Raw genomic sequence first — 14,077 nt, forward strand, 5'->3', positions numbered from 1 at the left:
GAATAAAGGGTAGTACTAATAAAAAAGGGAAAAAAAAGGAAAGAATGAAATTATTTCTTTCCTGATACAAGCGCTTTTGAAAGAGGTGGCGGCACAGGTCGATACTGAATGTAAAACCCTTTTAGTCACTATTTTTGTACCTCTTCACATATCCTCCTGTGGAGAATACAGGAGAAACTTGCACTCACCATCATTCACTAGTGTACTGAGCAGCAGATTACTGCATTGGGCCAAAGCCACCATAAAGCACATCAGCAGTGTACAAGTACATTATTACCCTAGCTAGAATTCAGAAACACAAATCCTTAATCACTAAGTTCATGCTTATCACCGGAGAATTTTATTTAAAGAAACAGGTTTAAGAAAAAAGGCCAATGAATAAACTGACAGCTAAAAGATTGAATGGCTGTTTAATCCAGATCAATGGCTTCAATACTCCACAAATAAAATTGTCTATGAAACACACAGCACATGACTGGAGCCAAAACTCATAACAGAATAACTAATAAGAAAAAAAAAATTTCAAATGGGATAAAATAAACCTAGAAAACAGAGAAGCTGTCAATTTCAATTCTGCAAAGTTTGTCAATCATGATTTCCACAAGAAAAAAAACTGTTCAGCCTTGCACCACACTTGCCAGCGGTCAGTTCTGAGTGATCTGTATATCCCAGTAATGCTAGTCAAGCGTGTCACACATGTCATAGTGCAGTCAGACATATCAGCCAAATTGCCCAGTTGGGCTGCTCATCTCATCAGTTCTGTCAGTACTGCTCTCATTTCATGAACACTAACAGCACATAAATAGCTGCAGCAGGCACTGATGAGGATCACAATGCTGATGGACAGCAGGGTCGGCCTCACAGCTCCCATCAACAGTCAGGGCGATTCTGCCTCACTGGAGGATGTGTCCAAATCTGCTTGCAATTTGAAAAAGCATCATCTGCTGAGAAACTCATGTATATGGATCACATGCAGCCCTTAAACAGACAAGTACTGCAAAGAGCAAAAAATACAATGCGACAAGAAAATCTCCATTTAAACCCTCAGGAATACATTCACACTGCTACTTCAGTGTTGCTGTGAAATAATTTTCAGTTACTAGAATAAAGAGAATTAGGATTTCACCTGCATATGTTTTAAAACTTTAAGCAAATGTTAATGATGATATTGCCATCCACACACTTTACATTTTAGTATCTGGGAGCTGAACACTGCACATGCACAATTTTTATCCTGAATAGGAGAACCGAAGTTCCAAACCAGCAATTTACAGGGTATGACCAAGATTGAATCCACACTGAGATCTGCAGTTGCAGTAGAAAAAAACTAAAGGCTAAATGTCATCTCACTCAAGCCTTCCACAACTGTATCAAAAGAAACTAAAAGCTTGCCTTCATTTTCTTTAGGATGCTTGAGAAAAAATAATTTTTTTAATAAAATGGAAACAACTAGTTCAATATATGGAAATAGCTAGCTAGGGCTTCCCAAAGTGTGGGTTGTGACATGGAACTTTGGAGCTGTGGGCTTTGAGATGACGACTGCTGTGGAACTGAGACCAATTTCCAATGGTTGCCAACCCCTTTTAAACCCTCACGTTTTGTTTTGCTGCTAGGCTTGGCCTAATGGGCCAATTGCTCCAAAAACAAAAGCCTAATGAAAAGCTTAGCATTTCTTTCTTTTTGGAGAAAGCCTATTTCTTTAATAATCAGGATTGTAACTTATTAATAATCAGCATTTAACTACATTAAGTTCATACTTCCTATCAAATTATTAATAATCCACCGATTGTTTCAATAATCGGTATGATTAAAAGTTTGGCTTGGAATATTTGATTAGGAATGTTTTAGAGTATCTTAGTGAATAACATTTTGGAGGAACACAAATAGATTTGCAGAAAATAAGTATGTAAATTCATCAGTTTTAATTTGTAAAATCATGGGCCTTTAACGTTAAATTCTCTCTCATTTTAATAAATTCCAAATGTGAATTTTTTATTTAATTAAATGATGGTTGCAGGTCAAGATTCTTGAGTTTCACCATTCAGACATCAGCTGAATGTTCACTAGTTTATAAAGGAAAGGCTTGCATTTATAGTTACTTTCACAACCTCAGCCAACGACATAATGTTTTTAAAAGTATAGCTGCTCCAATGTGGAAATAGCAGTAGTTAAGATCTCAAAGAGTTAATTACAGGGGACATAATCAGATTTGTTTTGAACGATATTGCCAGTAGAGCAGATTTCTCTTCCCTTTTTTGAAATAGTGCCATGGAAACTTATCCATCCTGAAGGAATTTACATTGCTCTGGACTGACAGTCTGGATTTTGTGCTTAAATAACTGGAATGTCGATTGAACCCATATCTTTCTAAATCAGAGGCAAATGTGTGACCACTGAATAAAGGTTGACGCCTACATTTGAAAGAAAGCGAGGACAGGATATACTAAACCAAGGAGAATTTAAGGCTGGTCAGCAATAAGAAAAATGTAACTTTCAATTTGCCCCTATTATCATCAAGATAAAGGTGTTTCAAGTAGCAACAAGCGATACTATTTATCAGAGTCAAATTCAGATTGTTCTCCACATCCAAGCAGGTGTCACTTACATTAAGTGACACCATGGGTTCTTGCCATACCTGATGCCAACAATGACTGTCACATCAGAAGGAACCAAATCACATTTCACACTTAAAAGAGAAAACATTGTTGGATGGGAATTTGTAAGCAAGATGCAGACATAACCTTCGGTCTTCCATGGTAAAAACCAAGGATGATTTGATTGCTGACTTGAGGATTTTCATAGGATGCAATAGGGTAGAACGAAACAGTTTTCACCACTGAGGGGGTGGGGGGCACAGAGGAAGAGAAAAATCCAGAACAAGCATATATAACCTTAAAAAAAAATCAGAGCTACACCTTTCAGGAGAGAAGTTAGGAAACATTTCTACACACAAAGGGTGGTAGAAGTGTGGATCCGTCTCCCCGACATGAAGCCGTACATATGACTAGAATTTCTATCTGCTATGCATTTAACACTACTAAATAAACCGGTTGATATCTACTAGATAGAGGCACTGTATTCAGTATAGAAATAACCCTTTGGAACATGGTCATAAACAAGGTCACATAAGTAGCTTCCATGGGAAAGCTAATGGAACAATAGGGAAAATAACGGCAATGTAAAATACATTACAGCTACCAAATCAGATTCCTCATGCACGCATCAAGGGTAAGGTACTTCAAGTAAAAGCAAAGCTTAAGAGGGGAGCTTTTTCCTTATTCATAGTACCTAGTATGTGCTTTTTAGATAAGTTGAATATCAGCTGTTTATATAAATTTGATTTTCTGACCTTGCTAAAAGTCACTATTTATTTTCTAAAACCTTCCCACAGTTGCAGAGTCGCAGAACAGTTATGCACAGGAAGAGGCTATTTGGCCCTCTGTGACCATGCCTACCCTTCATCAGAGACTCAGCAAGCCCTATTCTCCTGCTGTTACACACAGCCTTGACATTTTTTCACATCAGGTAATTATCCAATTTATTTTTGAAAGCCCCAATTAACTACCCCACCACCACCTCAGCAGTACATTCCTAATGCTAAACACTCACTGTGCAAAAAGTTGTTAATTCTGATTCTTTTGTCAATCACCTTAAAACTGAATCCTCAGATTCTTGACCTTCTACCATTGCAAAGTGTTTCTCACTCACTGTCTAGACATGCCACGATTTTGGACACATATCAAATTTCTTCTCAAACTTCTTTAAGAGAACACTGTAGCTTCACTAACTTATTTGTGTAATTGATGTTTCTCATCCTTAAAACCATATTCTTAAATCTTTACAGAAACCAACAAATTTGGAGTTTTGCATATTCAAAATTGTAAAAAGCAGGCCCCTCTTCTTCGAGCTATACAAGAGGGAAACTGGTTATCAATAAACTGTCATACCTGAAGAGTATAGAATTTAACTAAAATGTTGAAAGCAAATTAAAATATTTTATGGATTGAAGTTACAATTTCAAATTGGCAAAAGTGCAGTTCTAAGATGAGGGGAAATCCAGTTTATGGATGCATAACTAATTCAAATTATTTTGCTGGTTGTCTGATCTATCTATTGAATTCAATACAAATTAAATAATTAGAATGATTGATTTTTTAGGTGCAGCCTGGTTAAATTACACTGAAATTAATCTCTACAGCAAAGAAAACAATGTTTTTTTCAAAAAATTCCTTAAGCACTAAGTAGCTTCATGTTTTCCATAGTCCTTGCAATTCTGTAAAATCCATGACGTACATTCCATTATCTTCACCGGTGACCCACAGACAATCTGCTTATTGGAACACATTAGAGTCCCTCTGTCTCAGTACAAAAGCTGAGTTATGTCAGCAAATGAGCACAAGACACAAGAACTCATCCTCATGGGTTTGCAGAAGGGCAAAGAGGATCAAAGACACTCAGATCAGCATGAATATGGTGCTAATTAAACTGCAGCAGATGACTGAAAGAGCTTGTCATGTGCAATACCTGCACCAGGGATGGTCATATTAGAAATGCATAATGAACACTAAGGTAGGTAACATCACAAAGTGCACATTTCTACTCTTTCAATTTGGTGTGAAAGTTATGACAGTTTCTCTAATTATACGCAGTAATAGACAGAAGAGGTTAAAAAGTCAGGGAGGTGAAAATCATTTTCCTTTCCTAAGATGCTGAACCCTAGGTTTGAAATCATGCCTGTCTGAACACTGTTCAACTCCAAAAAAGGTTAATAGCAATTAAATGCAGCAAACTAGACTAAATGAGAAACAGGTCGTGATACCACTGCACTCACTGTGAACAGAATAGCAGAATTCCAAACAATAGAGCTCTGCAAATCATTCGAATTTGTCTAGGGCACTAATTTAAGTTAACACTGCAAAATACTTGAATTGATTTTTTTTTGAGGAAACGTAGTTATCAGTATGAGAACCATGCTCAAAATTACAACCCATGACAATTCTATTGTTGGATATCAGTACAGTGTTCGCATTACACTGTTACTGAAACTCTTCATGGGTACTATTGTGACCTCTAGATTCTATTATTTCAATGCTCTCTTTGCTGGTTTCTCACCTTGCACCTTCCATAATCTTGAAATCAAAAATTCGACTGTTCACATCCTAGTTAACACCACATCTGCAGTCACCCATCCAGCACTTGCTGATCCACACTGGTCACAAATCCAACACTGTCTCAAATTTAAAATTCTTGTTTTTAAATCCCTCCATAGTTATTCTCGCAATGTATCCTCAGATTCCACAATTCCATGAGATAGCTGCACTCCTCCAATTTTGGAACTTAAGGAAATAGGGACAGGTGTAGGCCATTCAGCCCATTCCAGATTATGGCTGACCTCAATGCCATTTTGTTGCACTATCTACACTTCCCTAAAGGCAAACTGATCTCCAAAAACCTACAGATTGCTGTCTTAAATCTGTTCCATGATCAAACTTGAAAGCACTCTGGGAAGCAGAATTTAAAAGATTTACCACTCCATGAAGAAGTTCTTGTCTTAAATGGCCTGCCCTTTCTTCTGAAATTTTGTCCTCTGGTTCTAGAGTCACTAGCCAGGAGAGCATCCTATCTTATTTATTGTCATGCTCTGCAAGAATTTTGTAAGTTTCAATCACATCATCTCTAGTTATTATATACACCAGAGAATTTTCTCAGTCTCTCCACATAGGGCAATCCATTATCCTAGGGATTAGTCTGGTGAACATGCATTGCACGCCCTCTATGGTCAAGGTATACTTCCCTAGGAAAGGAGAAAACTGTACACAGTACTCTAGCAATATGCAGCTGAAGAAAGACATCTTTACTTCTGTACTCAAATCCCTTTGAAATGATTGTCAGCATACCATTTGTCTTTCTGATTGCCTGCTTCATGTTAGTTTTGGAGACACATAGACTGAGCTGGTCGTTTTGGGCATCTACACTTTCCAACCTCTCACCATTTAAGAAATATTCTGCCTGTTTTTATCTACCAAAGTGAACAATGTCACAATAATTTACCTAATATCCTATTTCTATGTTTGAACCCATTCATGAAGCAGAGCCATGTCCTCTTGAAGCCTCTTTGCACCCTCTCCATAATCTCTTTTGAATGGCCTCCATTGTCAGTATATCCTTTCTAAAACCGTAAACAGTACTCCAGCTGCAGTCTAACCAATACCCTGTATGATTATAACAAGACTTACTATTTTTATACTCTAACATACAAGCAATAGAGACCAAAAATTCATTTGTTCTAGTTGCTGCACATGCATGCTAATCTTTAGCGTTTTAGGCACAAAAACACCCATTTTTCTCTTGCTAATTTGGAATCTTTCTCCATTTAAAACATAGTGTGCCTTTTGCTTCTTGCTATCAAATTACATGACCTCACACTTTCCTACCTTAAACTCCATCTGCCAAGATTTTGCCCACTCATTCAGTTTATGTATAAGCACATGAACACTCCTTATGTCCTCATCATACCACGCCCTCCATCTTACTTTTGACACTTCTGTATCAGCGGCAACTTTGTACATATTACATTTGGTTCCTCCTCCAAGTATTAATAAAGATCTAAAATAATTGGGGACCTCGGCCCATTCCTTGTGGTCCATTACTTATGTCTTTCCAACGTGAAAGAAAGACCTGTTAATCCAGTTTCTCCACATTGTGCACACAACCAGTCCTTGGTCTATGCTCAAAATGGCTCCCAATACCATGAGATCGTGAAGTAAGCTCCACAGAGGCCAGTATGTTGTCACCCTTTATTTACACGTGCACGGTACTTGACACTGGTCCAGCTTCCTCAGAGCCAGCTCTCAGAATGAACAGGACCTCTGACATTCCTGCTTATGTCTGTCAGCCAGGGCTCCCTGATTGGAGCAAGCTAACAACCTTGTTCTATGAGGTCCATCCAGCTGACCTCATTATAATCCCTACAGTTCCTTTCTTCTGCAACAACCTTTTATGTGGCACTTTATTGAATGCCTTCTGTAAGTCCAAACACATGACATCTACCAGTTTGTTACGTCCTCAAAGATCTCTAACAAATTGATCATACATGCTTTTTCTTTCACAAACAAGGCTAGCTCAGTTTCATTTCGTTAAACTTTTCTAAATGTCCTGCTGGTTCGTCCATAAGAATGGTTTCTAGTATTTTCCTATTAATAGATTTAAGACTAACTGCCCTATAGTTTGCTGGTTCCTGAACAGGAATTAGTCAGATTAGTGGCTTTCCAATCTAGTGGAATTCTCCTGGAATCCAGTGAGTTTCGGAAATTTTCTACCAATGCCTCCACTATTTCTGCAACCACTTTCTTTAAAGCCCTTGGACACAGGCCATCAGGTCCTGGTGACCTGTATGCCTTTCATCCCATTAGTTTGTCAAACACTTTGTCCCTTGTGATAGAGACTGTTACAAAACCTTCCCTCCCATTAATACCTTGCTTATCTGTTACCTTTGCTGATTTTCTGGGACAATCCAATTAAGCACTCTGAATTTTAAGGTAATGGTGGATCTAAATTCTGAATACTCCAGTGTATGCACCATGTAAAAAGTGAAAGATAGTTTGGCACAAAAGCAAATTACCTCTGTTGAATTTGTTTCTTAGTTTTATATAGCATAGTGAAGGATTAAATATTTCTGTGTGAGATATCAACCTATGACACTGCCTCAACTGTTTTTAATTAAATAATTAACAAGAACAAAATATTTTTAGCCAATGCAACACTATGATACTGAGCATGAGTGAGCCAAATTAATTATGGTCAGTTATCAAATGTGTGATGTATGAATGTTATTAGTAACACTTCACTACTACATTTATTTATATTCTTATATGCAAAGGTCAATCAATAAAACAAACCCTTATGACTGGCATGAGCCAATTTTGTGGCTGAACCAGATGGTCCAAAATTAATGATACACCAAAGCAATTTTTGTTACAGCAAACTGATCAAATCTCTATTAAGATCAAATGAAAATCAATTAGCACTTGCATTAATAAGCTCATTGGGGTCTTCAAGTCCATCTGGTCTACCAAAGTTGCGAGAAGGTTGGCTACAGACCACGGTACTGTCCAATCCCCATGAGGGAACCCCTTTAGGCAGTCTACGGATCTCATCAGGATAAGGTGCTCCATCTGCCCCACCTGAAATCAAATACATTAAGACAAAGGGAGCTAATTTGCTAACCAATTACAGGAAATATTATTTCAGTAGGAAAAAGTAACAAGCACATTTTTAAAAAAAAAAAAAATCATTCTTTACTATTAAACTAAAGTAATATGTTGAGGGGCTGCTCCCAACTAGCACCAACCTCTCCCAGGCTCTGCATAAGGGTTTCCAAACTTTAGTCCAGGATGTTTCACAGGTACAACAGAAGGATCCGAAGAATATGGATTTGGATATTGTAAAATCTGTGTATCCTGAGGCTTTGAACTTGGTGAACTTTGCTCTTCATCATCATGCCTACATATCTCCCTTGAAAATTCCTAAGAGAGGAGAAGCAGTTAGTTATAGAATAATTTTTACGTCCAGAGTTTTACTAAACAGTCATTTGTAATATAAAGCTACAAACTTCAAGACCATTCAGACAAATCCCATGAGAAATATCAATTGAAAATTAGGTTATCCACTTATTTCCTGTTTAAATTTATTACACTACCAAAATCCAATATCTCAACTACAGTGGAAGAAAAATGTTCACTTTAACAAAATGTATTCATAATTTACACTATTGCATACAATATCGTTCCTTAGTACAATGGTAAAATCATAAAAGATTCTTGGGCAGTTGAGGTGATATATATACTAACAAATACACCAACATCTTTCCAAGACTTTCCAAATCTTTTTAATGTAGGGTGGGATGGGAAAGGTGGAGACAGAGAGATTATGGGAAAGCAAGAGTGCCTTTAATTTGAGAAGTACCCAATAAGACTTTACACTCTAAATAACTCATTTCTCAGAAATCATACAAGCAAACTACTTGAATCACTTGCCTTGTTCAGCTCTTCCAGGATTTCCTTCTCCTTGTCAACAATTGCCAATTTTGCTTTAAGTTCCTTTACTTCCTGCTCCTTCTCAGAAAGAAGAACCTGCAAACAATGTGCAAAACAAGAATGATGAAGTTTATCTTCCACCTCAATACTCCTTCAAACATAGTGTAAAGAGATTGTGACAAATGAAAAAAATTTAAAAACGCAGCTTAGTTCCATAGGAGTACCCTTATTTCAGTCAGGACATTGTGCAATCTTTCATGACTTGGTTTTATTTCTATGCAAAATCACAGACACAACCAAAATTGATCAGATTTACTACAAAAATAACAATGAGACTAATCACTCTCATCGTTATTATGTGCAAATCTGACAGCAACTTCTAGTGATCACATATACACAATTAAACGTGGAAACTGTTTTCCAAAATGCCCAGCTCTTCTGAAAGCTGCACGAGTGGTCAGTGAGTTTTGCAAACAGACTACACCAGCACATTAAAGCTAGCATCTGGAGTTAAATATTAAGATGAACATCCTAAGGCAGACAATATCTTTGTACCAAATAAAACATTAAGAAAGCTAAACTGGAGAAATATACACTCAAATTTCCTTTCTTAAATAAAGATCCGAAGCAAATCAAAGAACATGAAGTTAATTCATCTCAGTAATATTTTACATGTTAATCTTTCTAGTCGGTAGTGTAGTGCAGTTGGTTTTAACATAGTTGAAGCGCAAGCTGGAGACGATGAGACACGCACATGATGAGGAATGAGTGCATGCCTGGAAATTTGGTGCATGTGAAATGTCTCCAATAGGTTTTCCTCAAGCTATACTTTAGATTAACAGCAGAATCTGGTTTAGAACTTTAAAAGCAAAAGTTAGTTAATCCAAGTTCTGCATAATCTACTTGGCAGTATCGCTTATCTGTCTATTATTTCAAAGTGGTTGCCCAAACGGGCATTAAGTAACATGGCAGGAAGATGCAGAATGATCATATTGCTCAGCTGACATCCACTACCAAAATGAACAGAAATTTTCCGCAAACTGTAACTGCAAAAATGAAGCCATTCACTTCAGATCATCCACCTTACTATCACTTCCACACCTCTACCTGGCAACTGTCTGAGGCTGAACCAGGCTGTTAGCAATTTTGATATCATACTAGATCATAAAACAAGACAGGTAAGATTGCTTATTTCCATCACCGTAACATAGTTCAACTCTGCCCCTATTCCAGCTCTTCTGCTGTTGAAATCTTCACTCATGCTTTGGTTACCTCTAATCTTGACTACACTTGTGTGTCCAAAACCGTTACCAGAGTCTAAAATCACACCAAATCCCTTTCATAATTTGTCCCTGTGCTAAGTGACCTACACTAGCTCCCAGTTAAGCAGCACCTGAATTTTAAAATTCTTAATCCTGTTTTCAAAACATTTCCACAGCCCTGTCCTTCCTCTCTGTAATCTCTTGCATTCTTACAATCCTTAGATGTTACTCCTTTCGAATTCCAGAATGAGTATGTCCAAACTTCATTGCTCCACCACTGGTGGCCATGCCTTTAGCTGCCCAGAACCAAGTGCTGAAAGTCCTTCCACAAACTTCTTCACTTTGTCTTCCATCTTTAAACACTCCTTAAAACTTCCTAAAAAAGTACAAGTTCTCAGCTTTACAGATCCCAGATGTCCTGCACAGGCAGCTGCATTTTTTGGATGACAAATCCCAGGGAAAGTCTACAAGCAAATGTAAGTCTCATTAATGGTTGCAACCATTTGTTCAAAACTCAGAGTAAATTCAGGTTCTTCATAGTTTTAATATTCTGTTGAACTCAGAGTTTAGCCTCAAATTTCATGCCCTCTCCATCAGCACAAGAACATTATCCACCAACAACTTCTCCACTGATAAAATCCTTCTTAAGGCATATTTGCATCAACTACTCTGCATGCTTTCCTTCCTGGTCTCACATTATCTACTGTCCATAAACTTAAAACACTACTACTAAAGACAAAATCCCAAATGACACTTCACATCACTTTCCTTCTTTAAGACATTCCTTAAAATCAATCTCCTTGACCAAACTTTGATTATCTAATTTAATATTCCCTTTGACGTCTGGTGCCATATTTTGTTTTCAATGCTCCTGTGAGGGACGTTGGGAGTTTTATTATGAAATAGACACTATATAAATAAAAGTTTCAGTTATTAAGCAGACTCTCATTCCTTCGACACATTTATTTCAAATTCCTTGTCTTCATTTACAAATTACTCCACTTAACTCATTCTATTTCTCAAATCTCCTCTTTTGTATTCCATCCACAATGCTCTGTTTCCCCCTCTTTAGCCTTCTATGCAACTTTCCTTCTTCCTTTGTCCATATATTCATGGTGAAGCTTAATAATTTTAAGTTCTTAAATTGTTGTTATTAGGCAGTACATATCCTATTCGCTACATCACACTCCCAATGCAGCAATGTTTTACGCAGGTCTGACATAAAACCAACATTAACTGACCATCTATTAAGTCATTGAAAATCCAATGACAATGAGACAAGGGTTCTCCCTGGACAAAATTCATCCTTCAACCATCATACAAACAGATCAGATGATCATTTAGAATAGACAAAATGATACCAAAGATCTGAAATAATGACCAAAAAAGCCAGAAATAGTGAACAGATCAGGCAACATCTGTAGAAAGAGAAAACACACTCAAATTTTGTCAATTATTTACTTAATTGAAATTTTCCAGTTGCGATGCAAAGATCACAGACTTAAAGTTAACTACTTCTCTCCACAAATATGCCAGAAGTACGGAGTACCTCCAACATGTTCAGTTTCAAATCTAATTGTTGCTACGAACAAATTACCTTTTCGGGAAAAGTGACACCACTTCATCAGGTAGCTCTTTCTCTGTGAAGCACTTTGGAAGGTTTCAAGAACCGAGCGGTATATGAAACCAGTCTTTTAAAATTTGAAATGTTTCACAGACAAGCTGCCCTTCAACCTGCCATAACAACCCCACTCCCCAGAGTTTACTAAAAGAAAATACAGAATGAATATTACAGACTGTTTGGCAAATTGAGGGAGGAAGATTGCTCAGGGATATAATACTGTTCGATTCTGAGTCTCACCTCATTTCCTGTTACACTTTGAAGAAAAAGGCCCTCTGCAGATGATATTATGTTTTTTTAATATGAATTAGGGAAGCAATCTAGGGTCCTTTTAAAATCAAACTGAAATACATTTCTGCATACAAAAGCACATAATACTGTGATTTTAATTGTGAATCATGTGCTTTGATCTAATTGAGATATTCAATTTTTTTGCTATATATACTTTCAAGCATGCACCATAAAACATATTTACCTCCAGATACAGTTTTAATACAATACATCGCATTCTTTCACTCCTCCTTGAACACTGTGCACTTTCATGAAGATAACTGTAATTGCCTAATCACTGACAGAGGTTCACAAATTCACTGATACTCATCTTTGAATGCATTTTCTGATGTTTTATTCTTTTCATCCCCAATCCAATGTGCTATGTTAAACTAATTACTCTCTAGAAGTACAAACAACCAGCTACAAACTTTGGTTTAATACAAACACCAATATTTCCTCATTTGTAAAATTAGTCTACACATTCTATGCATGCTCATAAATGATGGAAAGTCAACGTATGCTGTGATACGTTTCTTTCTCAACTAGGTCTACGTTATCTAATATTCAAAGAAGAGAATTTTAATCACTTTCACATATTTTCCCACACCCGAAAGTCAGGTGAATTGTAACATTGCCCTGAAAATATCTTATTTTGCCAAAAAAGTAGTAGAAGTTATATTTATGGTCTGCCACAATTCCTTCACTCTTAAGTGTATACAGAAAGTGAATGGTGAGTGAAAATTATTCAGTCAAGACTACTCAAATTTGTCATGTGCTATACAGGACAAAAGAAAAGACAATTTCTCCTAATTAATTGGGGAATTATTTCAGATTTAATCAAATTAGGTTTAAATTTCAAAAATGAAAGCAGCAGCATACTCAAAAAGAATTTAATTGTAACACTTCTAAGTGTTACTTACCACATTGGCAGTATGGATTATTGTCAAAAATACCCACCTCTATCCCTACAACCCCTACCTCATCTCCTTTCATTTCAGCCAAGCTTTCTATAACGTTCCTCACTGTCCCAGCTGGACTCACTTCTTTCTCTAGATTTTCTCTCAACTCCTGCCATGCCCTTCCAATTCATTTTGTCCACAAGATTGATCACCTGTTTCCTCTCTTCACATTTATTCCCATTAAATTGTGAACCACCCAATTTCTCCTTCTGACCCCCATACAATAGTGAGTTTCGCTTCATCAGGAGGTGTCCCCATTCCCATTCAAATGTATTAACTGACCCATTTATCCTAGGAAACTACTGTCCTACATCTTGCATATCTTCCCTCTTCATTGACAGTGAAGGTAATGTCATCTCCCAAATCTCTGCCCAGCTTTTCCCCAATTCTTTGTTTTAATCTCTCAAATCAGACTTTTATCCTGGCCATGGAAATGAAATGGCCCTTAAAGTCAAGTTCCTCCTATGCAATTATTGTGAACTACTAAGTTCCACCATTAATCGAGTAATAGCCAAGTTGGGTTTTGAGGCCTAACTTGCTACATGAAATAAAATTTTAGTAATTGTTTCAGTATTTGATTTATGTGACATTTCTTAATAAGTAACCAAACTAAACGCAGCTTGAGGTAATTTACACAAAACACCTTGACAGAACAAAAGACGACACAAAATTATGAAGAAAAATGGGCCATTCGGCCTCTCAAAATAGCTTCTCATCTGAGTGTTAAATGGACGGCCATCAATTTTTAAGTTCAGCTTCCCTTTCCTCCACCCCTTATCCCTCAAAAGGGAAAACGTTTCTCAGAATCCACTCTGACGAGCACAGGCGTGAGTCAGAGTGAGAGTGAGAGTGAGAGTCAGAGTGAGAGTGAGAGTGAGAGTGAGAGTGAGAGTGAGAGTGAGAGTGAGAGTGAGAGTGAGAGTGAGA

The 14,077-nt window shown here is 37.2% G+C and overlaps 1 protein-coding gene across 1 annotated transcript in view; it reads right to left on the reverse strand.

Annotated features, from left to right (window-relative positions):
• Positions 1-8,001: 8,001 nt before the first annotated feature.
• Positions 8,002-14,077, reverse strand: part of tax1bp1b (Tax1 (human T-cell leukemia virus type I) binding protein 1b) — a 43,721-nt gene continuing 37,645 nt past the window's right edge. The window contains exons 12-14 of the mRNA XM_048610957.1: positions 9,036-9,131; positions 8,351-8,525; positions 8,002-8,183 (exon numbers count right to left, since the gene is read on the reverse strand). Coding sequence (XP_048466914.1) covers positions 8,017-8,183; positions 8,351-8,525; positions 9,036-9,131 — 438 coding nt within the window. The 3' untranslated portion in view covers positions 8,002-8,016. The remainder of the gene's footprint in view (positions 8,184-8,350; positions 8,526-9,035; positions 9,132-14,077) is intronic.

Source organism: Rhincodon typus, chromosome 2, assembly GCF_021869965.1.
Source record: "Rhincodon typus isolate 14 chromosome 2, sRhiTyp1.1, whole genome shotgun sequence".
NCBI classification, from domain to species: domain Eukaryota; kingdom Metazoa; phylum Chordata; class Chondrichthyes; order Orectolobiformes; family Rhincodontidae; genus Rhincodon; species Rhincodon typus.